Source organism: Spea bombifrons, chromosome 4 (assembly GCF_027358695.1).
Source record: "Spea bombifrons isolate aSpeBom1 chromosome 4, aSpeBom1.2.pri, whole genome shotgun sequence".
In the NCBI taxonomy this organism is placed as follows: domain Eukaryota; kingdom Metazoa; phylum Chordata; class Amphibia; order Anura; family Pelobatidae; genus Spea; species Spea bombifrons.
In genome coordinates, this window is record NC_071090.1 from 90,410,667 (window position 1) to 90,436,212 (window position 25,546).

At 36.5% G+C, this 25,546-nt stretch overlaps 1 protein-coding gene and 1 long non-coding RNA gene across 4 annotated transcripts; one reads left to right on the top strand and one right to left on the bottom strand.

The window, feature by feature from the left end:
• LOC128492386 (uncharacterized) lies at positions 1-13,808 on the bottom strand. Its single transcript, XR_008354086.1, has 3 exons — positions 13,304-13,808; positions 785-960; positions 1-119 (listed from the first exon to the last, which is right to left on the bottom strand). It is a non-coding gene; the product is annotated as an uncharacterized LOC128492386 (long non-coding RNA).
• On the top strand, positions 12,778-24,457 carry NR2F2 (nuclear receptor subfamily 2 group F member 2). 3 transcript variants are annotated; one of them, XM_053464917.1, is made up of 3 exons: positions 12,778-12,853; positions 19,017-19,544; positions 21,749-24,457. In XM_053464917.1, the coding sequence occupies exons 1-3, from the start codon at positions 12,811-12,813 to the stop codon at positions 22,021-22,023; spliced, it is 846 nt and encodes a 281-aa protein (XP_053320892.1). In that variant the 5' UTR covers positions 12,778-12,810; the 3' UTR covers positions 22,024-24,457. The 3 variants fall into 3 exon arrangements, with proteins under 3 accessions (XP_053320892.1, XP_053320889.1, XP_053320891.1); XM_053464914.1 differs by lacking the exon at positions 12,778-12,853 and adding an exon at positions 17,185-17,642 and having other exon boundaries at positions 18,996-19,544; XM_053464916.1 differs by lacking the exon at positions 12,778-12,853 and adding an exon at positions 17,185-17,642.
• The last annotated feature ends 1,089 nt before the right edge of the window (positions 24,458-25,546 follow it).

The following is a 25,546-nucleotide window of genomic DNA, read 5'->3' on the forward strand; positions in this document are numbered from 1 at the left end:
TGTTTGCTGTTCTACTCCTGATCTGACGTGACCATGCGGCGGACGGCCATCTGGTAAGTGCCTCCAGAACACAGACCATACTCTGGTTAGCTGTAGCTTGGATGCCATGAGTGGATCTCCTATAAGTGACAAATGACAGTTTCCCTTTAAAACAACGATTTGGATTTAGGAAGACATTCTTATGTTTAATCAATAAATACTGGCCCATACATCCCAATGTTTCTAAAAGGGGCAGTCACTCTTTGAAACGTCAAATGAATCTGTCCTTCTTTCCACCCACAAAGTCACTCTTTTATATATTTGGTGGTTATGAATGTATCACAGCTTTCTACAGCTCTAACAGTCACAATAATGCATGCAGACACAGCAAGAATTAAGTTTTTTTAAAAAAATATGTAAACACCATGCGTTATTTTTGCTCTAAATGCCTTGCTTAGTTATTTAAGTAGCTGGCTAGATCTGAAGTTGCATAAATTGCCTTGGCAAAACCCTATCCATAGCCATGTTTGACCATTAGAAATGTTGACTTCTATGTTTGCCGTCTATAGAGTTTCATGGTTATTTACATGGCATATTAAAACTTTGGATCGTTTGTTCATATTTCTTCGTATTCCAGCAATGTCTTGTTAACTTTACAACAGTGAAAAGGGAAAAATAATTATGTTGATAAACCTTTCTACCTGTAAAGGGATGGTTCAAATTTGAGCTAAAATTAGTTAAAGCAGATGCCAGATCTGTTGTGTGGACTGCTGAAATCTTCACAGGATAAATGGAATTGACTTACCTCTCCTTACCAGAAGTCATCCAAGGTTTACCTCTTTACTGCATGTTAATGTATTTGTCTTCAGACTGTTGATTCAGAAATTAACGTGTCTGCCACATCCTATGGGTCTCCGCAACATCTGTTTCAAGATTTTTTGTACAACTCTCCATGGACGACATTGCAGAGTCTGTCTGTGCCTATATAAGTAAGTAAAAAGAATTAATTTAATCCATTTAATCTCAGTATATTTTGTCTAAATTTGTACTGGGTTGATCAATGAAAATATAGACACATTAACTTTATAGAATTGACAAATTCATAAATACTAAACATATAAAAATGTACACTTGAAATTACACTTCTCATGCACATTTCAGTTAGTGTTTATTACATATGCATCCATTTGTGTAAATAGCATGACATTATGTAGATTATATAGAAAATGATAATGTACGGTTGATCTGTTATGGGTCATTGAAAGGAATTCAGCTGGCCTTTTGGGTGGACTGCAGTTCCAAGAACTAGACTCACATATGGGTCATCAACCTAATCCCATGAAATCCTTAAATGAATCTCCCGCATTGCAATTTGTAGCAGAAATAAAATCGTTTATCAAAATTAACTTTTGGTTGTGCAATGTGATAACTGTTTCGTAGATTATTTGTCTAACAGTAAATGACTCTTTTAGGTCAAGGAGGCTGAGATCTGTAACAGAATCTGACATAGCAGCATATCTTCCTGTTCTACCTTCACTCCCTTCTCCTCATCCACCCTTACAAACAGTGTCTACACCAATCAGCAACATAACAATAATGGGAAAAAACTTGTGGGGGGAATAATCATGCAGATCTCAAGAACAGGAAGTCATAGGGCGTAACCCCTGGGCAGGACAACCTCCGCGCAACTGCCCTTTCTACTAGGCGTCGGGATATGACATTATATTGCGACGCCCCACTAATAAAAGAAGTGTGGAATAGAAGGAAACTATTGTGGACTATGCTGACTCCTATAGGTTGCTATGGTGATTGCTCCACATTTTTTTCCTTCATCTTTATATATATATATATATATATATATATATATATATATATATATATATATATATATATAGTGCCAACATACTCTATGGTGCTGTATAATATATTACCTTCCATTGTTTTTATTTTGAAATATGGAACAATTTTATCAAAAACTGATAAAATGTTGATTGTTTTGCTATTAACTGTTGTTTTGTTTAATATTTTGGCTAGTATTGTAAGAAAGGCATTTTGTGTATATTTCTTGTGCCCAAGAATCTGATGGATTTCTGGCCTGTTTCTGTGTTTTCTTGTGCCTGTTTGCTCAAAAATGTAACAGCACATAAAGGCATACTGAATTCACACATGCACAACAGTATGTTCTGAGATAAGCCACTAAGATACAAAATATTATACATGGAAAGGTGGTCACGAATGCTGGTCGATGGAGAAACCCTGCTTTTTGTGTTAAGCCTCTGCAAGGTTTGCAGGCACACGTGGTTAATGTGTACACTACAGTGTAACAATCTGGATATCATATCCATATTGCTATACTCTCCATGTAATATTGCTTAATCTGCCAATTGGTCATGCAGGCCTCAGCATTCTCCTTCTGTGAAAACCCTGTGCTCTGGAGTTTGAGGATTACTACTTCTCGAAACCCATTGCATCTATGCCAGCAAGATCAAATTATCACATTTTTGTGCAAAAGTGACAGCCCGTGCCTTAAGTCATATATGTTTGTGATTCATGATTTGCAATGAATGTGATTGTATTTGAGTTATTTAGTTTTAAATAAAGGGATAATTTTACCTCCAGTAAGCTGAAATTTGTGGAAAACAGTGGCAAAACTAGCAAATCTTATTAATGTGCTGCTCTGAAACTAGTTCCCCTCTCCTCGCCCCATCATTACAAAGACAGTTTGGACCAATCAATGATTTTTTTGCACTGAACTGTAAAATGTAAGATTTAGGAAAACGCGATACATCTGCTTTCAAGTCTTCTGGTGGTGCATCCTGCAACTTGTATCTAAGATCCTCCTAAAGCTATCTGTCCAACCATTAGCCTGTCACCTTGTGTTTAAATAACAGAGAACTGATTGCTAATAGATATCTTTAATAGATGGCTTATTGAATTGACTTATTACATTACCCATATAGTGGAGCTGGAATATTATTGAGATACAGAGAATCCCTTCATGCAACAACTTACGATTAACAAAAGACATAAAAGATAACCATACTACTTCTACTGCTGAGCTGCACAAAACTCCTGCACATAGGTATGGATCAAAAAAAATGAGCAAAACCTCAAGTTTCTCAAATAACACCTCTTGCTAAACACAATCGTAATACTGTTTTCTAGGATAATGGCTAATTCTAGACTGCTGATAAGTATTGGGTTTTGACAGAGTGTCTAATGATTGGAATAGTAGGATAACTGAACATTCATCAGTAATTCCACTAATGGTGCTAGGTATTTAGAGCCTTCCTGACTGTTGACACCTCCTATTAATCTTCTTCAGACACTTTTCAGTAGGTGCCTCCTTGCATCAGAAAACAAGGCCACCAACCCACTGGACATTGGCACTCCAGGCTCTCATGAGTACTTCTTAGTAGGAGATTTTTTATGTGTGTGTGTCTCTACATAATTAGGTGTATATGTGTGACTATCTCCATGTAGGGAGTTTTGTGTGTGTGTGTATATATATATATATATATATATATATATATATATATATATATATATATATATATATATATATATATATATATATATGTGTGTGTCTGTGTGACGGTATCTCATTAGGTAATGATACATATGTGTGTGTCTGTATATTTGTGAAGGGAGCTGTGTATATCAGTGTGTATTACTGCAACTCTTTGTAGGAAGGAATATGTGGGGTGGTTTGTGCATGTGACTGTATTTATACTTGGAGTGGTTTGTGTTTAGGTGTGAGTGTATCTATATGTGAGGTTGTTAGTTTGTTTGTGTGTGGCTTTATCTGTATGTGGGGTGGATAGTTTTTGTGTGTGACTGTCTTTATATGTGGGGTGGTGTATGTGTGTGTGACTGTATCCAAATGTGGGTTGGTTTGTATGTGTGTCACTGTATACCAATGTGGGGTGGTTAGTTTATGTGTGTTTGACTGTATCTATATGTGGGGTGGTTAGTTTGTGTGGGACTGTATCTATATGTGGGGTGGTTAGTTTGTGTGTGTGAATGTATCTATATGTGGGGTGGTTAGTTTGTGTGTGTGACTGTATCTATATGTGGGGTGGTTAGTTTGTGTGTGTGACTGTATCTATATGAGGGGTGGTTAGTTTATGTGTGTGACTGTATCTATATGTGGGGTGGTTAGTTTGTGTTTGTGTGACTGTATCTATATGTGGGGTGGTTAGTTTGTGTGTGTGACTGTATCTATATGTGGGGTGGTTAGTTTATGTGTGTGACTGTATCTATATGTGGGGTGGTTAGTTTGTGTTTGTGTGACTGTATCTATATGTGGGGTGGTGTATGTGTGTTTGACTGTATCTATATGTGGGGTGGTTAGTTTGTGTGTGTGACTGTATATATATGAGGGGTTGTTAGTTTGTGTTTGTGTGACTGTATCTATATGAGGGGTTGTTAGTTTGTGTGTGTGACTGTATCTGTATGTGGGGTGGTTAGTTTGTGTGTGTGACTGTATCTATATGTGGGGTGGTGTATGTGTGTTTGACTGTATCTATATGTGGGGTGGTTAGTTTGTGTGTGTGACTGTATATATATGAGGGGTTGTTAGTTTGTGTTTGTGTGACTGTATCTATATGTGGGGTGGTTAGTTTGTGTGTGTGACTGTATATATATGAGGGGTTGTTAGTTTGTGTGTGTGACTGTATCTATATGTGGGGTGGTTAGTTTGTGTGTGTGACTGTATCTATATGTGGGGTGGTTAGTTTGTGTGTGTGACTGTATATATATGAGGGGTTGTTAGTTTGTGTGTGTGACTGTATCTATATGTGGGGTGGTTAGTTTGTGTGTGTGACTGTATATATATGAGGGGTTGTTAGTTTGTGTGTGTGACTGTATCTATATGAGGGGTTGTTAGTTTGTGTGTGTGACTGTATCTATATGTGGGGTGGTTAGTTTGTGTGTGTGACTGTATCTATATGTGGGGTGGTTAGTTTGTGTTTGTGTGACTGTATCTATATGTGGGGTGGTGTATGTGTGTTTGACTGTATCTATATGTGGGGTGGTTAGTTTGTGTGTGTGACTGTATATATATGAGGGGTTGTTAGTTTGTGTGTGTGACTGTATCTATATGAGGGGTTGTTAGTTTGTGTGTGTGACTGTATCTATATGAGGGGTTGTTAGTTTGTGTGTGTGACTGTATCTGTATGTGGGGTGGTTAGTTTGTGTGTGTGACTGTATCTATATGTGGGGTGGTGTATGTGTGTTTGACTGTATCTATATGTGGGGTGGTTAGTTTGTGTGTGTGACTGTATATATATGAGGGGTTGTTAGTTTGTGTTTGTGTGACTGTATCTATATGTGGGGTGGTTAGTTTGTGTGTGTGACTGTATATATATGAGGGGTTGTTAGTTTGTGTGTGTGACTGTATCTATATGTGGGGTGGTTAGTTTGTGTGTGTGACTGTATCTATATGTGGGGTGGTTAGTTTGTGTGTGTGACTGTATCTATATGTGGGGTGGTTAGTTTGTGTGTGTGACTGTATATATATGAGGGGTTGTTAGTTTGTGTGTGTGACTGTATCTATATGAGGGGTTGTTAGTTTGTGTGTGTGACTGTATCTATATGAGGGGTTGTTAGTTTGTGTGTGTGACTGTATCTATATGTGGGGTGGTTAGTTTGTGTGGGACTGTATCTATATGTTGGGGGGGGGGTTGCGTGTATGTGTGTGTTTTTTCTGTAGATAACCTGCTCCTAAGCGTTAAAAAGGTGACCATGCCCGGTGTGCCCACGTTCCCTGCCATGATCCACGTGTGCATTAGCTCTGTGTAAGAGTGTCTGCGAATGGCACTCATCGGCCGCAGGGTATACCTTCCGCAATCGGCAGTGAGTGGGCAGAAGTCACCGCACACACCCTGGGCACATATCGATCCCACTCTATGTAGTTTTAATTTTGATGGAAGTTACTTCAAATCCATTATGCCACTCGTACATGAGATATAAATGTCCCTGTTTTAAGGCAGAATACTTAAATATGCAATTTAACAACCAAGACAAATGAAGTCCTTATATGTCAGGAGTACTCTGCGCTGAATTACCTACTGGCCGAGTATTTATGGAAAAGGTGCTGGATCCAATATCATTTACTTTTAACTGCCTGTGCTGAGAATAAGATAAAGCGCTCCGCAACATCACACGTAGCGTGTCTGCAGCTATTATCGTCTGACCGAAGTGCTGGGATGGAAGAGATTTTTTTCAGAGTAGTAAAGAGAGATAGAAAAAGACTGGCATTCATCCTAAAGAGAAATCATTGAAACCAATTAATCCTGTGCCGTTTAAATTGACATGGTAATCCATCATCGGGAAGACAAACTCTGAAAGCAGTGGCCGGGCTGGGGCATTCTTTTACTGGCCCTGGGGCAAACAGACAATCAGAGGCTACGGGCTTAGCCACACAGCCTCACTTACTAACAGGGCAAATGATCACATTTCTTTAAGAAATACAAACTCTAATTTCACTGGCTGGGAAACTGAAAGTGATTCAGAACATTGCATTAACCTCTATCATTCTATCTATCTATCTATCTATCTATCTATCTATCTATCTATCTATCTATCATCTGTCTATATCTATATGAGCTATCAGTCTATCCATCACCTATGATCTATCTATCGTATCTATATTTCTTCTCTCTCTCTCTCTTTCTCTCTCTCTCTCTCTCTCTCTCTCTCTCTCTCTCTCTCTCTATATATATATATATATATATATATATATAAATATATATATATATATATATATATATATATATATATGTATCTACATCATCTATATCATCTATCTATATATACATCTATTTTACCATTTGTATAAATTATCTCTTCTATATTTACATATATTTATCCCACTATACTTCTCTCTCTAATTCGAATTATTATTGGTATATTAATTGTCTCTGTTTAAAATATGTTTTATGTTAGAGCGATTGCATGTGTATGAGATTCTATGTGTATGAATGTATGTATGAAATATGCACAAAATGAGAATGGAATGATATGGAGTAACAGAGATAATCATGTATTTAGAATTGTGAATGTGTGTCTTTCTTTGTTTATTTGGTACCTGGTATGTAAAATATAGATCCCCATATTTGTCGTTGAGTAAACATACATAAGTATATCCACATAAATAAACAGTTATCCTTAGACAGGGAGAGACAAATATGGTTGAATATGTCTGAAAAATGGGGTTGTAGAAATAGTTATGCTGACTTTTTAAAAAAATGTTTTGGTATTTTTCTTCTTTTTCTGTTTTGCTTTATATAGGTTTAGTTAAAAAGGAGGTAATTCTGGTAACCTTACTGTCTGCATCAGTGGGGAGTTTTTTGAACATCAAATGTGTAAAGGAGTGCACCATTCTTATAGATAGATAGGTAGGTAGATAGATAGATAAATAGATAGATAGATAGATAGATAGATAGATAGATAGATAGATAGATAGATAGATAGATAGATAGATAGATGCAGTTTGATATAGAGAGATGATAGATGAATAGTGATAGATAGATAGATAGATAGATAGATAGATAGATAGATAGATAGATAGATAGATAGATAGATGATAAATCAGATTTTGACACCACAATAAATTCTCTAATATCATGTTAATTTAAGTGTTGCCGAATGTTGGAGGTGAAGTTTAAATTGCTGCTAATATTAGCAAAGGTATAAAACGAACCTACAGTAAATCTACCGGAATAGTGATTTTTTTTGCCATGAATTACGGGGTCTGTGTTGCCCCAATGTGGGTGTATTGCACCTGTGCACATCTATCAGATAATCTGCAGCATCTACAGGGAAAAGCCCTGCCCCGAAAGGAGACAGCATTTAACCCTTTTCGCAATAGACAGGGATATTTGTACAAAAGCAATGGGGTGAGAGATTTAAACGATCTTATGAATATACACTTATAAATAAACCCAAATAATAAACTGCGATATTAGAACTTTGAAAAATAAGATGTGGCAAATTTACTGTTTGTAAAAATAAATCATGATTGAAACTGTACGGTTAAAAACGGAGATCTGATCTTAATGGAAATGTATATCCCGATAAAATACGTTGATATTGTTTAAAATAGATCTTTAGTCAACAAATAAATATATGTGTATTAAGGAAAAATAAATCCTTGGATTTTTATGGGTATTTTATAAATTGGATTAATAAAATTAATTTGTTGCCTGCTGTGGCATTGGAATATAACGATATACATCTAGGTATTTAAGCTAAATGGGCATTAATGCAGGTATGAGCAGGTTCTTTTAAATTAGCCCTTTTATGTAAACTTCGGTTAGGCCTGAATGGGTTAAAAAGTCAAAGGCCATCAGGGTACCAGATGCATTGTTTTGTTTCTGGTGTAAGTTAACTAGTATTCTGATGCATCAGTGACTAATGCTAAGAATTTACCATCGACCATTGAATTGGGAGTTTAGAGGTTAAATCTAAAATTCTGACAAGAATGGATAGGACGAATTAGTAATTTACTATTTTTCCTTTTTATAGGAAATTCCCTAATTAGCTCTATCTGCGTTCTGGTTACTGTTTCAGAAAGGATAGAAAAAAAGTCTAAACTGACTAATTAAATATAAAATAAAACATATGTGACGCTTACTTTTAATAATAATAGTAGATAGATAGATAGATAGATAGATAGATAGATAGATAGATAGATAGATACTGAATGTAGTCTCTGTACGGTCCATCAGTAACATATCTCAATTAACTCAGATAATAAGGATGCAGATGTTATATTAAGATGATTGGAAAGTCATTGGAAGGAATGCCTATGGAAATAATTTACAGATGTATGTAACATAGAAACATAGAATTTGACGGCCCATCTAGTCTGCCAATTTTTCCTGATGTAAAGACTTAAACTTTCTCTTACATTCTCTCACTGTACTAAACCCTACCACTTCTACTGGGAGGTTATCCCGTTTATCTACTACCCTCTCGGTAACGTAACCTCAAAGTTTATCTACAGCTTCCCTTGCAGTGCTCTGGTGATCCTTTGCGAGAGTTACCCAGGTTATGTGAAGCAGTGTAAAACTATGTCTATTCTCTTTCTTCTGAGTTGAGAATTTAACCTGTTCAGTCCCACAATACTCACTTTTACTAACGCGAGTGGACAATAACTCCTCAGTGCAAGTGTACCATAATATCAATTTACATTCAAAAATATACGAAATACAAAATGTATCCTTAGTCTAGATACTGTCTTGCCTAAGTGTTTGGAATGAGTGAGGTTTTTCAACCTTAATACTGAACCGGGTATAAATTTACTGACGCGTTTAACCCTTTGAGTCGTGAAGAACTGCACAACCACCAGGGGTTTTTAAGGTTAAATGTCTAGAGCTTGTCGCTCTCAGAAGCTTCCCTTTGAATATCGAACCTGTTTATTCTTCCAACACATTCTGACCACTTTCATCACAAACCCCTTTATTTCCATAGTGTAAAGGGTGTACATCGCAACACAAAGCCCATATGGGGTTAAAAAATGGCTGATCACGAGGGAGGGGCAACAAAACGAATCGCAAAAGCAATTAAATGTGATTTCATAGAGAGTTTTAGTCTGTCCACTGGAGACAATTCGCCCACAACCCATTCATTTGGTTGTGCTACACCAATTAACCCTTCAAGCGTCCGAGGGAATTCAAGACACAAGCCTATTTGGCATGTACAGATTTAAAGCGTTTCAATCATTCAGCAGATCGGATGGTGTTTGATGTTCTATCCCTGTATGTTTTATGTCTCCTTAACGTTTCAAGTTATTGGTCTATATTTCTAAGCATTCTTTATTTTAACCCTTTGTGCTAACACACAATTCAACGGTCACTCTTTATCACTGTTAGACTCAGATATAAGCGCTTTTCATTTTGTTCCTTAGCTTTTTTGCCTGCCCACGAATTCTGCCTTTCCTTTCGAGTATGGTCACTGCTGGGTCTCCTAATCACTGAGTATCGATTTCCCTAACTCTTTTCATCCAGCTAAAGACACATTTTAAAACACTCTATCCCAGAGTGTGCTCTCTGCTTTATATACACTAATAAAATGATTTACCCTTCTCCCTCTGACTGCTACACAGGGGAAGATCGTTCAAGTCCCAGCTATTTGTGTGTGATCAGTAAATATTTAGTGTGGTGACATCTTCAGCTTCTCCACTGATCAATACCTATCCCTGCTGGAGGCTTGTATGGTCCAGGACAGAGCTTACTGATCCCTGCTTAAGATCTGCTTTACCTTCAAGACTCCCAGGGTATATGCTGCCCATAGTGAGGCTAAACTATTTTTATTATAAGTTCTTTCCATGTGTACCTCTGACATGCATGTAAATTGAAATAGCTGTTATAATGTATATATATATATATATATATATATATATATATATATATATATATATATATATAATATTGTATTTACAGATTAAAGCAAGGACAAGTGACATTTTTTTAAAGACTCATTATAGTATGTACAGCAATTTAAACGTTTTATTTTACAAAGTATAGAATATGCATAAATATTCAATGGAGGGATATTATATAGTTCCCCAAATTATCTACAATTGGCACCTGTTTGCATTTTGAAAAGTGTGGGTTTTTTTGTTTTTTTTTTTCAAGTCCAGTGTAAATTTTAAAGACACTGGCTAATTACCACCATCATCTCTGGTTGTATTTAATGTGAGGAATCTGCCTCTCTTGAAGCCTGGGCTTTAATTGCCTTTCTCGGCTGTCTTTATGATGAGTGTTCTGTGATTGGTAAAAAAAAAAAATAGAATTTATTGTATTTAGCAAGAATACAGACAGAAAATGTTGCACAAGTTTTTTGGTTGAAAGAGCACATATAGGACTATTGAGAAGCATTGATCCGAAAAGACACAGAGAACAAGTAAAATCGATTTGAAGCGACCCTCTCGGTCCCTTTTCACACCATTCAGAGACCCTCATTCCTTATAAGACAAAAGCAGTGCCTTGGGAATGCCAAGGGGAAGAGAATCCAGTCTCTCAAGCAAACGCCACTATTGCTAATCTAGATCAGAAAACTGCTTTATCACTTTAAAAGCCCACACTTTGCATCAGTTTGGTCCTCTGGTAATTCTGGTTCATTCTTAGCAAGCTGGTTTCAGTTTAACAATCTTAAGGCTCTTCTGGGGTAAAGTTGGGCTCACCCTTGACCCTTTGGGTTCAGAGTAACAGCTATCAATACAATGTGGGCCAAAGTTTAAAAAACCTCAGCTTAGTGAACTCCCCTCTGGTATAAATGAAAGCTCATGTCCTTGTGGGAGGATACACAGGGCACCATTTAAAAAAAATCCTATGTGAACTTCAAATATCATATAATTATCTGATATTAAAGCTTAGAAATTCCATGGAGTTTTGCCATAGGCTGATTGGCTATTGCCCATGCACTTACATCATGCTTAAGAATCCTATATAATCTGTATGTTTATTCTTATCAAATTTGATTCCACTGTCTACAGATTTAAAGAAACATATCATAGCTGAGTTATTACCACCCAGTTTTAAAAAGAATAGATTTACTTATTTTGTACCATGCTCCTATGCTATACCCTACATAGACAGATTAGTCTGCTAAACAATGGAAACTTTGTAATACAGCATTTTTGTGGTATTAATGGGTAGTGAAAACAACCAATGCTTGTGATTCTGGTTCGCAGTCATTTTCTCTAAAGTCTATAATTACAGTGTCTCTATACTTGTAGTCTTGTTTGAGGTTGGCAAAAACCATTTGTAATATCCATTAGCCACTAAATATGTAATTAGTATTCAGTGCTGTGTTTAAGGTAATTCCTATTAAAAGCAAAGGCAAGTGACAGTGAAGGCGTATTAGTCTAATCCTCAATTTTGACATACATCTAACCATACCATATATATATTTTTTTTGTAGTTTCCCCATTATATTGAAAAAATATTTTTTAAATGTATAGAGCTGGTACACTATATTTTGCCTATGAAATGTATAGTCTGAAATGAAGGTGAAAATACAAGGTTATTGAATTTTGAAGAAATTACACATTATTTTATTAAGAACCCTGTTAAACTTGAGGGATCAGTAAATGAGGATGATTGAGAAAAAGGGGTGTTTTATTGCCATTATAAATAGAGTTGCAACTGGTTTAGGAAGGGAAATGATTGTGTGTTCGTATATGATCAGTTGTTACTGTTAATACAAAGCTAAGAGTGTTAGTCTACTAAATCAAGCTAGTAATAAAATACAGATCTTATGAGGGATTATATGTATTTCAAATGATTCATACATCTGTTTTAAGACAAAAAAATAGTTAAAGGTTTGGAGGATTTTTTTTTCCAACTGGGTGAGAGTTTTGAATCCCATTCTTCCCTGCCCCAAAACTTGAAGGTGTAGCAGCAAGCAGTCTGTCTTCCTTCTAAGGAATGAGATGAGAGGAGATCACTGTAGGCTGCTTTTACCTTGGGTATGGGGTATCCTTTAAGGCGAGGCTCACTTACATTCCTGACAAGCAGTGCTGTAGCTCACTGAATAAACCCACTATATTTAAAGTTATAGTGTCAAGTTTTACAAAAAGGGCTTAAAGCCAACCAGTACTCTCCCTTTAAATCCAAGGATCCCCCATTTACCTTTCTCACTTCAACCCTGTGGGCTTATTTTTTTTTTGCTTACTTTCGATCAGTTTGTTCAATCGCTTAAAATAAACACAGAAAGGGAGACATTCTGTCCTCTGTGCAAGAAAATCCTCCCATACCGACTAAAAAAAGGGGTTATTTCACCTGCTTCGCTGGAAAGTGGATTTGCAGTTTTAGAAAGAAGATGCAAGCCATCTGGGACGCAGAGCAAGGAAAATACGTGTTTGGTATGTGGAATTTGTTTTTTAATAATACATTTTAATGTTTATTATTAAATGCGATCAGATATTGCGCCTCTTTAACCATCTCCTTGCCGGATTCGCCTACTTGTGTTCTTTGACGATCTGTATTGAGATCGGAATGTTTTCCTTGTATAAAGTTATTTTTAAACATTAGCAATTATATGTGGAATTGGGCAATTCGCTGCAAATTGGGGTATTAACATTTACAGCCCTGTCTCTGTTTGTTCCCGAGCAGCAATAAACCCTTAATATACAGCGATACCACCAACCAGAGTCTGAATTAATGAGAAAATGCTCGGATTTAGCCAAGTTTGGGTAGTCATTTGTGATCAAATGTTCAAAGTGCCCCCCCAGCTTCTGTCTGAAACTGCGCTTTATTATTAAACAGGGAATCGCACCATGCTGCAGAAATGCTGTAAATAGCCGTGTACTTACCAATGCCTTGTCCTGTTAGGGTTGCCTTGACTTCTGATGAAGACAAGGATAGATTTTCTCAGTGCTGTTGCTGAAAAGGAATGGTCTTCATCCAGCGCTGCACTGATCTGATGGAAACACAGCCCCTGTATATCCACCCAGCACTGGCTCTCAGGATACACAAAGCACAAAGTTTACTGTGCACTCAGATGGTGTCCAAACCAATTAATCTGAAATCCTTTGGAGTTAATCTGATTAATATGTACATAAGTTTCTTTCTTGCATGCATACGTGAGCCAAAAGTGCTTTCCCTTTAAGATCTCATATTTTCATGGCAGGTTCAGTTTTAGGCAGATGAAAGCCTTACACTAGGGGGCAGACAGATACTGTACTTGCTCCAGTCTTGAAGCATTTTTTTTCCTTTCCCTCACAGCATATGCTCTGATTTAGCACTGTAAATTTTTCAGAGGACCCAACTCTGACAGCCCCTGGTGATTTTCAAAGTACCACAAGCCAGTGGTTAAAAATTGCATTGACTTGGAAGTTCAGAGGGACACAATGGGAGCCACTTTCCCTATTCACAGGGCTTCAGTGGGGTGGGGGGCATAGACATTCAAGCATGCATACACATAGGGGCAGACAAACACTGTGACACATACACACGCATAGGCACACAACTATACATATATGCATACAAACATAACTATGCAGATGGGTCAAATAAGTCACAGTTACATAGATAAACCCCAGACACAGCATCGCACACAAATATGTTTAGCTTCACCGGAAGACATACAAACATACATATGCACTCATAACCTTAGAAAAGACACAACCACTGACACAGACACAAAAACGCATAAGCACAGTGGTATGTTAGAAGATATGCATACTAATACCCCAGTGTTTGTGTTATTTATATTGTGTACTAGTTGCTTCCAAGATGAGGCTTCACTTAACAATTCCTCTTTCACAAACCTTTCTTTATTAAAAAATTGTGACCTCAGACCATATCTTATTCTGAGAAACCGAATTACTAGTGTTATGCTAGCCTTATATATATATTTATATATATATGTTACATGAACCCAGGAGGTGTAAAGGAATATTTGGTATACTGAAATAATGTTTAGTACTCTGGAATAAAAAAAGGACAAAGCAATTATATATGTGATCTGAAAGCTAACATTGGCCATATGGCCTATTTCACATGATTATTTTGAATAATATCCTATTCATTTTATATAGTGTCAACTACAACTACGTATAAAAAAATATATTTCCACCAAACAATGACCTTTAAATGTGTTCAGTGAGGCCAATAATACATCTTAATTGAACTCAGATTAGCTAAATGTAATTTTATTACCCTAAAGTGGAGTAGAAATGTATGAAGTATGGTCTGTGTGTGTGATACAGAGCACACAGCATCCTATATAACACATAACATAGAATGCAACAGAATAAGAACCCAGTCAGAAAAACAATATGTTTATTCATTTCCCAGGATATATAGAGGACTTTCTATATATATATTTGAGTTATTTTAATATGTGTTCATAGTAAGCATGATACATTATTTAATTTAAACTCTAAATTACATCTACACACCAAACTTCTGAAGGAGAAGCCGCATGCTTATGAATTTTGGACCTCTATGCACTTGTATTATAAACAAGATATTGCTGTTCATATAGAAGAGACTATATATACATATACCATATATTCATGTACCTCCATGCATGTTGTCATATGGGTGTGTGTGCTAGTATATTGATAGATTTCAATCGCATACAAAATCTTTTCCAAGGTAATATGCACGTCGCTTATATGAACAGGGCATATTCGAAATAATATATATGTATTAACAAATAGTCCGCCTATATAAATCATTTACTGTAGATCTACACCAATACATCCCGTAATGTATATATATCCTTGGAGATAATTTTGGTTCATTGTAACAAACTGTTATTCTGCAAGCTTTTTTAAGATCTTTCCCATTTGTAGATATCCCTATACATTCATTCTATACATTGCATCCCCATGACCTAGTTCTGCACACACTGCATATGCTATTAAAAAGGACATACATATAGCTTACATTTGGAAACATTCTATCCATTCGGCAGGTCCAGAGAGTGTTATAGAAGGAAATCCGTTTAATAGCTGGAAAATTATAGATATACCAGGATGATAATGTCACTTCGCCTTGTCTGTGCAATTAGCCTTAAACCAACAAGCATCTGCAACCTTTACTGACACGGAATGCTTTCCCTCCAGTAAATAATAGCCCCAGCTATTGAGTTTCTGATGGTCAAGTGATCAAACAGTTACCGACCCTCATTCTTCAACACTGTGATGGTGTCCATGGGAGTCTCTATCACCTCTCCTGCAAAAGCCATGTCTGGTCCTTCTTATAGCCTTTCTGTCACCTCTGCTATGCCCAGCATCCTCCTATAGATCCACAGCCCTCAGTGTGTCAATGAATGTCTATCTGTATATATAAATATGGATGTGTCTGTATATAAATATATCTTCATATACATATATATATATATATATATATATATATATATATGTACTTGCACGTTAGCAGTCCACACATAGACTCATTCATAATGTAGATACGGTTGCGGGAGCCTATATGTGCGTGTGGTACTTTGTATGATACCTGCAAATCTAAGTATACAATATAAAGCAAAACCCAGAAGGCGATCAACGTATAACAGGCAGATTTTAAAGTACACCTTAGTGTCTCAAACCCTGAATATACACTATAGTGTCCCTTGCAACTTTGTACATATATATATATATATATATATATATATATATATATATATGAGAGAGAGAGATGAAATGGCATTTCTGTAAACCCTTAATTTGGAATATGTGCAGAGAAACAATGTATATTATAAGGGACGTGTTAATTATTTTTAATAATTGCTAAATATTTCAAAGTGTCACAAGCATCACACGGCGCTGCTGTTCTTCTCCCCTGTACAGTTTAAGTGTTTTTTTTTTAATACATTTTTCCACTCATCATAACCTTATTGTGTCTGCTTTGAAAGAGCCTTGGTGAGCAGAGAGTGTTAGAGAGGACTGGCTTTAGGACCGGGCAGTGAAGAGTTCTAGGCACTCTGTACCATTAGGCTGGCCTGACCAATAGGGTGCAAGGGGAGGGCTGGGAGCCCTGACCAGTTAAACACAATCTCTTGCCTTATAAGGAGCGGCGTCTCCATGGTAACGTGTGCTAAGTTGCAGCAGTGGTGTCAAAGTTCACTATATAGAGAGCTCAGTGAGCTGATCGGAGAGACACCACTCTGCCAGCCCTTTCCTACAAATCGCAATCACTTCCTACCCCCCTCTTTAGCATATTTGATCACTTTGATTCCTAGCTCCTGCCTTTTATTTGAGGGGTCTTATTCTGCATGAAGGATGTCCAGCAGGCTGTGATCTCCCCTTTTATTATTATTTTTATTATTATTTGCTGCTGCTGCTGCTGAAGAGAGGAGCGTTTTCATGCTCAGAGGAAGACGGGGAATCTGAGCAAGTTCTGCTGGAGAGTCTTCCCCTACCGGTTGCCGGCGCTGAGAAAGAAGAGCAGGTCTACCCTGTAAATCCTTAACCCTTCCTCTGTCTCTGTGTCCATGGCTTTCCTGAATGGCTGACTGTGATCTTCCCAGGACCTGGCCCCCAGCACTAAACCTGCATCCCAGCACCAGAGAGACATCTCAAAGTCTTCTGCACAAGAACAGCTCTTCAACCCAGCTGCTTGTCTGATTGTGTTTGCGTTTTTTTTTCTTCTTGAAATTCCTTGAGCCCCCCTCCCCTTCTTTTTTTTTTCTTCCTGATATTAAAACTGCTTGTTCTGGTCCCATATACCACCATAAGGAAAAAGGGAACGCATCTGTTTGAAAACGGTTCCCTATAGATATGGCAATGGTAGTGGGTGCGTGGCGAGACCCTCAGGACGATGTACCAGGAACTCAACCTTCACAAGCACCACCAGGGCAAGGACCAGCGGGGGCACCACACACCCCACAGACTCCAGGGCAAGGGGTACCTTCCTCTACCCCTGCCCAATCCAACCCATCGAGTCAGTCCAGCCAGAACCAAGGGGACAAGACACAACAACAGCAACACATTGAGTGTGTTGTGTGTGGGGACAAGTCTAGTGGAAAACACTATGGCCAGTTCACATGTGAAGGCTGCAAAAGCTTCTTTAAGAGAAGCGTAAGGAGGAATCTGAGTTACACTTGTCGTGCCAACAGGAACTGCCCCATAGACCAGCACCACCGCAACCAGTGCCAGTACTGTCGGCTCAAAAAATGCCTCAAAGTTGGCATGAGACGGGAAGGTATTGGGATTTCATTTGTTTTCCATTCATGCCTATTGTTCTTTTTTTGTTGTTGTTCTTGTTCCATCATCACCAGATCATTCTATAACTTTCAAGTGCATGAACAGGGCAATGAGTTTGAATGCATGCAACCTTGTCTGCAAACCAGAATATTATGTTTTTTACGTTTCTTTCAGTTTAGACAATGTATTTCCCTATGAAAATAATGATAATAATAATAATACCTACGTGAAATTATAATATGATTTTGGGGGCATTGATAGGGTTAATGCTGAATTCAGGATTTTTTTTCTCCCCTCTCTCTCTCTCCCTGGAATAATCTCCCTGGCCTCTCTGACCTAGAATGTCATCCAGCACAGGAGTTAAAACTGATTAAGATCGGGGAACTGTTTGGTTCTCCAAACACTCACACTCCATTAAAAAAGAAAAACAATTTAACTTCTTGGGGTTTATTTTTTATGTATTTATTTTTTCTTAAAAAAAAAAAAAGAAAAAAAAAACTAAATTGATCTTAGATCGTTAATTGTTTGGTGATTGTAAATTTCAATGCTTGTGTAAAGAGTGGGGTGAGGGTGCTTGTCCTCTTGTGAAAGTCAAAACCTTTGTGATATAAAATTAGACAAGGACAGTGAGCAGTTACAGAGCAACCCCAGCCCCTGTGTTATGTAGGGTAGAGGTTATATAGCAGCCTGGCTTCCTTTGTGTTGCGGATGGGGCTATCTACCCCTTGTTAAAAACTCTCCCGCACATAGATCGCCTAAAATACAGAAAAGAGCCACATTCCCATTTCTTTAAATCTCTCCTTCTTCTATTCTTTCTTATATATATTTTTTTTTAAGTGTTTTGTATTGTTTGCTACATTCGAGTGTAAGCAAATAAACAACAAAGGCCTTGGGAACTACAGGCAGTTACTGCTTCCCTAGCAAGCAATATATCTTCTTTGTCTTTCTGTTTTTAATTTTCACAGTATAATCCTAAATGCTTGTGAATATCAATCTTTGTAGGGATAGAATTTACGTAGATAAAAATGTAATTAAAATCAAGCAACAATTTTACAAAAACAAAGAAGCACATACGGAGGAATAATTGAATGTGTTTGGGAATCAGCATATTTTTTTATTAAGCCAGGATCACAGTGATAGTTAAACAATTGTACGATGGGTACTTTAGATCACATGCTCTTATTTTTTTTTAAAAAAAATGAAATGATCATAAAAAATATCAGTTTCTCCCGAGGTCAGCCATAGCAAAAAAAAAACAATTTCTTATTGTCTGACTTTTAAAAGTGAATATAACCTAGAAGATTAAATAATGTATGTAATATATGAACAATTCAGATATTAATTGCTGTAGTTTCTTCTTTTTTTACTGCAGCCGTACAGAGGGGTAGAATGCCACCCACACAGCCTACACATGGTCAGTTTGCCTTGACAAATGGGGACCCTCTCAATTGCCATTCCTACCTATCCGGATATATATCCCTGCTTCTGAGGGCTGAACCTTACCCAACCTCTAGATTCGGCAGTCAATGTATGCAACCCAACAATATCATGGGCATAGAGAACATTTGTGAACTGGCAGCCAGGATGCTCTTCAGTGCTGTGGAATGGGCACGGAATATCCCCTTCTTCCCAGACCTCCAGATCACAGACCAGGTGGCACTTCTCAGGCTGACCTGGAGTGAGTTATTTGTCCTCAATGCTGCCCAGTGCTCAATGCCACTTCATGTTGCCCCTCTGCTAGCTGCTGCTGGCCTCCACGCTTCTCCCATGTCTGCGGACAGAGTGGTGGCCTTTATGGACCACATACGAATCTTCCAAGAGCAAGTGGAGAAACTGAAGGCACTACACGTTGACTCAGCAGAATACAGCTGCTTAAAAGCTATAGTACTCTTCACTTCAGGTAAGACTCATGCTTTGCTTTAATTTCCATCAATTAAAAAATAGTGCATTTCCCTGGTCTCATGCTAATGATTCTTTTATATTTAATTTGGCTTGAGACAATAATAAAAAAAAAATAATAAAAATCTTGATGAAGGCCACCACTGAGTGTAAAAGTACATTTAAGTAGCATTATAAATATTTAAGATCTGCCCTGGAAACTCTAACCTTCTTATTTTTGAAAGGCAATTTAAAAAGATGTAAAGTAGCAATGTAACATTAATGTATTAAAAAGTGTAAAAAAGCAACATTAAGATATTTTTCCTTACACACACCACCCCCCTAAAGTATACAAAAGCAGACATTTTTCTTTCTTTCTTTCTTTTTACTGTATTTTTTCAGCTTGAATGCAGACACTTTGTTTATCTAACTCTGGGCCCGAAATCATTAGGATTCCAAATGTATTTGTGAATCGGACGAGTTAAGACAGGCAGTTTTGGATTTCACTGCTGAACCGGTGTAACTTTAGACAGAATACAACTTTTAAGTGTAGAAATGTTGAGAGACGATCAGCATTAACTTACTTCATTGCATGGAGAGTAGACAAGAAAAAGGAAAGGAGAAAAGAAAAAAAAAAACAAAAACAATTATCTACTCCTGTAGGGAAAAATAGATTAAGAAAGAAAGGGAAATATTCTGTGATCTTGCACTTGTGTGTACCGTGGCAGTTATAAACCAATAATAGATGTATTATGAAATCTAATTAGGATGTATTGCAGGTTAATCTGTGTGAGTAATATATCTGACAATAATTAACTCTTCGGGCCAAACTATGTAAAACAAATTATTCCCTGTAATGCATGTAGCATATCTGGGCGACTTGGAGTCTTTGCTGCCACCCATTGTGTGAGATCCTTGCTGAACCCACAACATTCACGCTCCTCTTTGTGTATTTGTGACTACTGTATAAATATATATATATATATATATATATATATATATATATATATATATATATATATATATATATATTGTTCACACTTAAAGTTTGACCATGCTTGCTATAATTGAATTAAAAATAAATTACATTTTACCACTAGATCTTATATCGAAAATAATAAACACAGGGACATTAATATTTTATTAATTTTATTTTTTTCATTGTTTTTATTTTATTTTTTAAATTGATTTAAACAGAGCCGCCTGCCTTATGATTTAATTTAACACTCTTTAAATTGCTTGCTTTTTGATAATGTGCTTAAAGATAATGCTTATACGTGCAGTCTTAAGTTAGGTGCTGCAAAGACACTGTTCTGACATGACAAATAAATGGAATCTTCGTGCACTGAACATTCTATCACACTATCACTTCATGTAATGCTGTTATTTGAAAAACACAGGAGGTTTGATTGGATTGCTTTTACCTTAACCCTCCACTCGCCAGTGGGCCTGCAATAAAAACACTGCACGACTACACACTACTCCTTGCACACGGTATGGGTTAATAGACTCCTTGAAGACACACACACACACATAAAAGCCGTACACAAAAATAGATTGTGATTTCCCTGCACATTATTCAAATAATTTGCATGCCGTTTTTATGACATTTCTTACAATATGCATGTGTTACTAAGCTTCTAATATGTCAATGGCTGTTTGGGTGACAATCCTGCAATCTTGGCACATGCGTTACTGATTTAACCCCCAAGTATGGGGACTTTTTTTGGGAGGGGGGGTAGTAAATTCTACAGCTGTGGTTACTGTTGTATAGGAGCCTCTTTAAAAATCAGCTCACAGGGAAGAAGAGAGTAAGATCAGAGTTTGCTTGGCTGATTCTGAACAGCCGACACTGACTAGATGATCTTTAAAGAGCCACTTAAGACAGTTCCTTAAAGAGAACCGCGTAGTCCTCCAAGGAGTCTTGGACGCCATTTTTTGTAGCCTGATCTCCAGTGCTCTTATTTCTTAGTAAATACTATGGTATTGTTCACAGGCTTCTGTTGAATAATTTCCACCCTAAGCTTTGGCTAACTCGGAAGTCACACTAAGAAAAGAATGTTCTCCGAGTCATCATGTGTGTTCTTGAGTTTTTTGGGGTGGGAGATCTGTAATGATCCAGGGGAGAGCTTGTGGCAGACCTCACACTAGAGTTGTTGATTTCTTATAAGAAAGCACCCACAAATTCTGATCAGATAATGATATTTCTAACACACTTTCTTGCAGATGCCTGTGGTCTATCTGATGTTGCCCATGTGGAGAGTTTGCAGGAAAAGTCACAATGTGCTTTGGAAGAATATGTTAGAAGCCAATACCCCAATCAACCCACAAGATTTGGGAAATTGTTACTACGTCTGCCCTCTCTCCGCACTGTGTCCTCTTCCGTTATAGAACAATTGTTTTTCGTCCGTTTGGTAGGTAAAACACCGATAGAAACCCTAATCAGGGATATGTTACTCTCTGGAAGCAGTTTCAATTGGCCCTATATGTCCATACAATAAAATCTTAATTAATGAAAGGGAAAGAAGGAAGGAGTGGAGAAAAAAATAATCAAGACTTTTGGGGGTCTGGTTGCCAAAATTCCTTCTGCTAAGAGGGGATAAACAGGCTGTTACACGTTTACTTAAAGAAGAGAGGGAAGAATTTATCGGACTGTGAATTTAAAGACTATCAACGAACTCTTAAAGAATGCATTTAAACATGTGTCGTTCAGAACAACTTGCTACTTATAATTTTTTTGTACAAAAAAACAAACAAAATAAAACAGGAGATTAGTCTTTTTTGTAACCTTTTAAACTATCGCTAAAAAGTGCATTTAAGCAGATGTGGAGAAAATTAGCAGAAAGAAGAAAGTAAGTTTTTTTTTTTCCAAATTATTAATTGTCCTGTGTCTATGTATCTATAGCTCTTTTAATTTTTTTTTTTGTATTTTTCTGGTTCCAAACCAGTTTATTCTGTGGTTCTATAATATTTTTTATATATTCTTGGCTTAAAAAACTGTGTATTCTTAAAAAAATATATGTTCTGTAAGAATTAAAACAGAGTCCAAAAGAATCATAGGAAAAAATGGAACTTAAAACATTGAGTTGGAAGCGCACTTATAAGTGATGACCCTAAATTAATTATTGAACTTGAGACCTGTAATTATTTATCCATTTGAACCACACAAGTTCTACACTACTCAAAAGCCCTATTTTTTTTTCTTGTAATTTCACAAATTAAATAAACTGTGGGTTGAAGTGGAGAGGATGCCTGTGTCATAGACACTACAGTTTAGATAAGTACATTTTTGACTATTTTGTTCCATGCAGTATTCTCAAAGTGTTCTGAAACTCCTATTACCTGTTTGTATATTTGCAATTCCTTTGTAATATAATTGTTGATATTTCCCATTTTTAAAAAAATACAATTCAAAATCAGCATGACAAATAACACTGTTGGCACTTATAGATAATGTGATTGATTCGGTATTTAGAGTTTACAGTTTTGTGTTAAAACTGAAGGTTTTTTTTAAGTGCAACTTTTTTTTCTGTATACTGTAAAAGTTACAATAACTGAATTGTTTGGTCAAGTCTTTGTGTGTTATATTCCAAGAAATTGAAAGTATTCAGAAATTAAACTATTATTTGATATCTGAAAAACTGTTTGGCTCTGACAAGTGTCTTTCAACCCATGAAATAATCATACTACATTTAAATAATAATAATAATATAACCTTTTTAGTGCCAGAAAGCTGTTCATCTTTCTGGGTCTAAATGGGTTAATTTTACCATCTACTTTTTCATTATATTTGTCCAAACGTGCAGCAGTTTATTTTAATGCAAAATTCGGTTGGAAACGCTTAAAATCAATGATTAGTCTATGTTTGAAAATTGCTAACCATTCTTAGTAACATAATCCCCTATTTAATTAAAAATGGATTTCCAAGCGAAAGTGCACTGTATAGGTATTTGGCAAAATATATTGCTGTTATACGTGTCCCAAATTATTTAATGACCATAAAATAAAGATATCAGGGAAAGTACACAGAACATTTCGGGTAATTCAGCGAAAAGTCGGTAATGTAGAAAATAGTACATTTTATAGAGTTTCTGATTTTTTTTTAACGTAAGAGCCCATTAATCATTGTAGTAGAGATGTGTATAAATAAGAAAAAATACAAAAACACTGTTTTTATTTAAACATGAAATAGGGAAACAATGAATTGAAGCCATCAGAATATTTCTTTTGGTTCTTCTTTAATATTTATTTTTAAATGTATCCATATCGTTTTGGATATATTATTTGCAAAATTGTAACATTTTCCTTGATGACAGACAGTAGGCCTTTATTTTAATTGAAACCTAAGAGAACTGCTTTAGATGGTTAAGATATTTTTATTGTCATAAAGTCAGGCATCTGCCAGATGTTGGGTGTATGGAAGCTTGTAATTGGTTTAAGACTTATCCCCCAGTCACACTTTATTGTGGTTTTTACGAAAATGGACTACATTTTAAGTCGATTAAACGGTAATTTTAATTTAGTCTAAATGCACGTCTTGATCAGAAAATGATGTATGAAAGGGATATGATGCATTTATATATATATATATATATATATATATATATATATATATATATATATATATATATATATATATATATATATATATATATATACATATATTGTATCCATATACATACATATATAAATTGCCTTCCAATAGCACACACATAAATACCAGGATAGAGAATTGATGTGTGTGGAACAGTACAAAAGCAGTGTATTACTGACCTCTACATTCTGGTTCAACTATTGCAAGTCAATTGTGAGTGTGTGGAGTTTGTATTACAAAAAAAAACACAGGATCTCTTTGTTTTGTGTTAGCTTGTTGTAAACATGTGTTGTAAATTGTCATTGGTATTAAATTATAATTTATGATTTTAAAAATCAAAAGCCAGTCCCTGTGTCATTATGTGTGGCTGAGTGTAACACTATCTTGTTGGAGATTTGCTGCAAGCCTTTGCACTAAATGTGTGTGATCATTAAACAAAACCTGTGTATGCATGTACCCTGCTTAAAGGAGGATTTGTTTAAGGAGCCCAGATAGATTTAACTTTTATAACATTTAAAGTAAGTTTCCCTTTTCCTGCTGAGTTAGAACAAAAGATCTTGCAAGCATTTGGAAAGGACAAAAGAGGGGGATGTGATTTAGGAGCAAGTCCCTTGAGATCTTTTAACCCACTATTTACTAACTCAACTGAGTTGTGATTGCTATGCAGTGTTTTGCAGGCTTGTCCGGAATTACACTGTATGGGTTAAACCTGCTATTAAGGACAGCAACACGTTTAAATATATATACTGTCTACCTTGGTGCTGTGGTGCTAAGCGTATTTTAACAATAAACCTCGGGGTTTGGGATCTTTGCTCATCAACTTCAAATAGATTCGTAAATGTGCAGGAGAGAAGGGAAAACGCTGTATGCAGGATTCAACAATAAGCAGCGTGTATTACAGTAAGATATTGTGCATTTATCCCCAATGAGGATCCAAATGATCTTGCAATTTGAAGATCATCTCACACACTAGCCTTCTTAATGTTTTTATGGTCTCAGGGCTTGTGTCTTAAGTTAAGTGGAATTTTAGGGGGTGTTTTAGTGGGAAACCAAGCGTGTGAAAGTATGCCTTTAAGCTTGCTTGTGACTTGTTGCCCTATTAGCTGAGCCAACATGGCCTCTCAGTGCAATGTTCGCCTCCTCAAAAGGCAGAGCTTTTCTAATACAAAACACATTGAGGGAAGACAGGCAGAGGGACCTTCCATCTGTGAGAAGCTGCAGAAGCAGTCTGAAAGAAACTGCATTCTGTAACTGCTCTTCCCCCAGCATTGTGCAGCATCTAACAATTTTATTTAGTCCATGTATTTTAATGTTCAATAGCCCATGCAGTGCTCATTCTGCTTAAAAAAAAGTATACAGAATGCAACTAAACGCACTTAAAGTAGCACAACTGGCACTGGTTTGTGAAATCTGTTGTTATTAAAATTGCA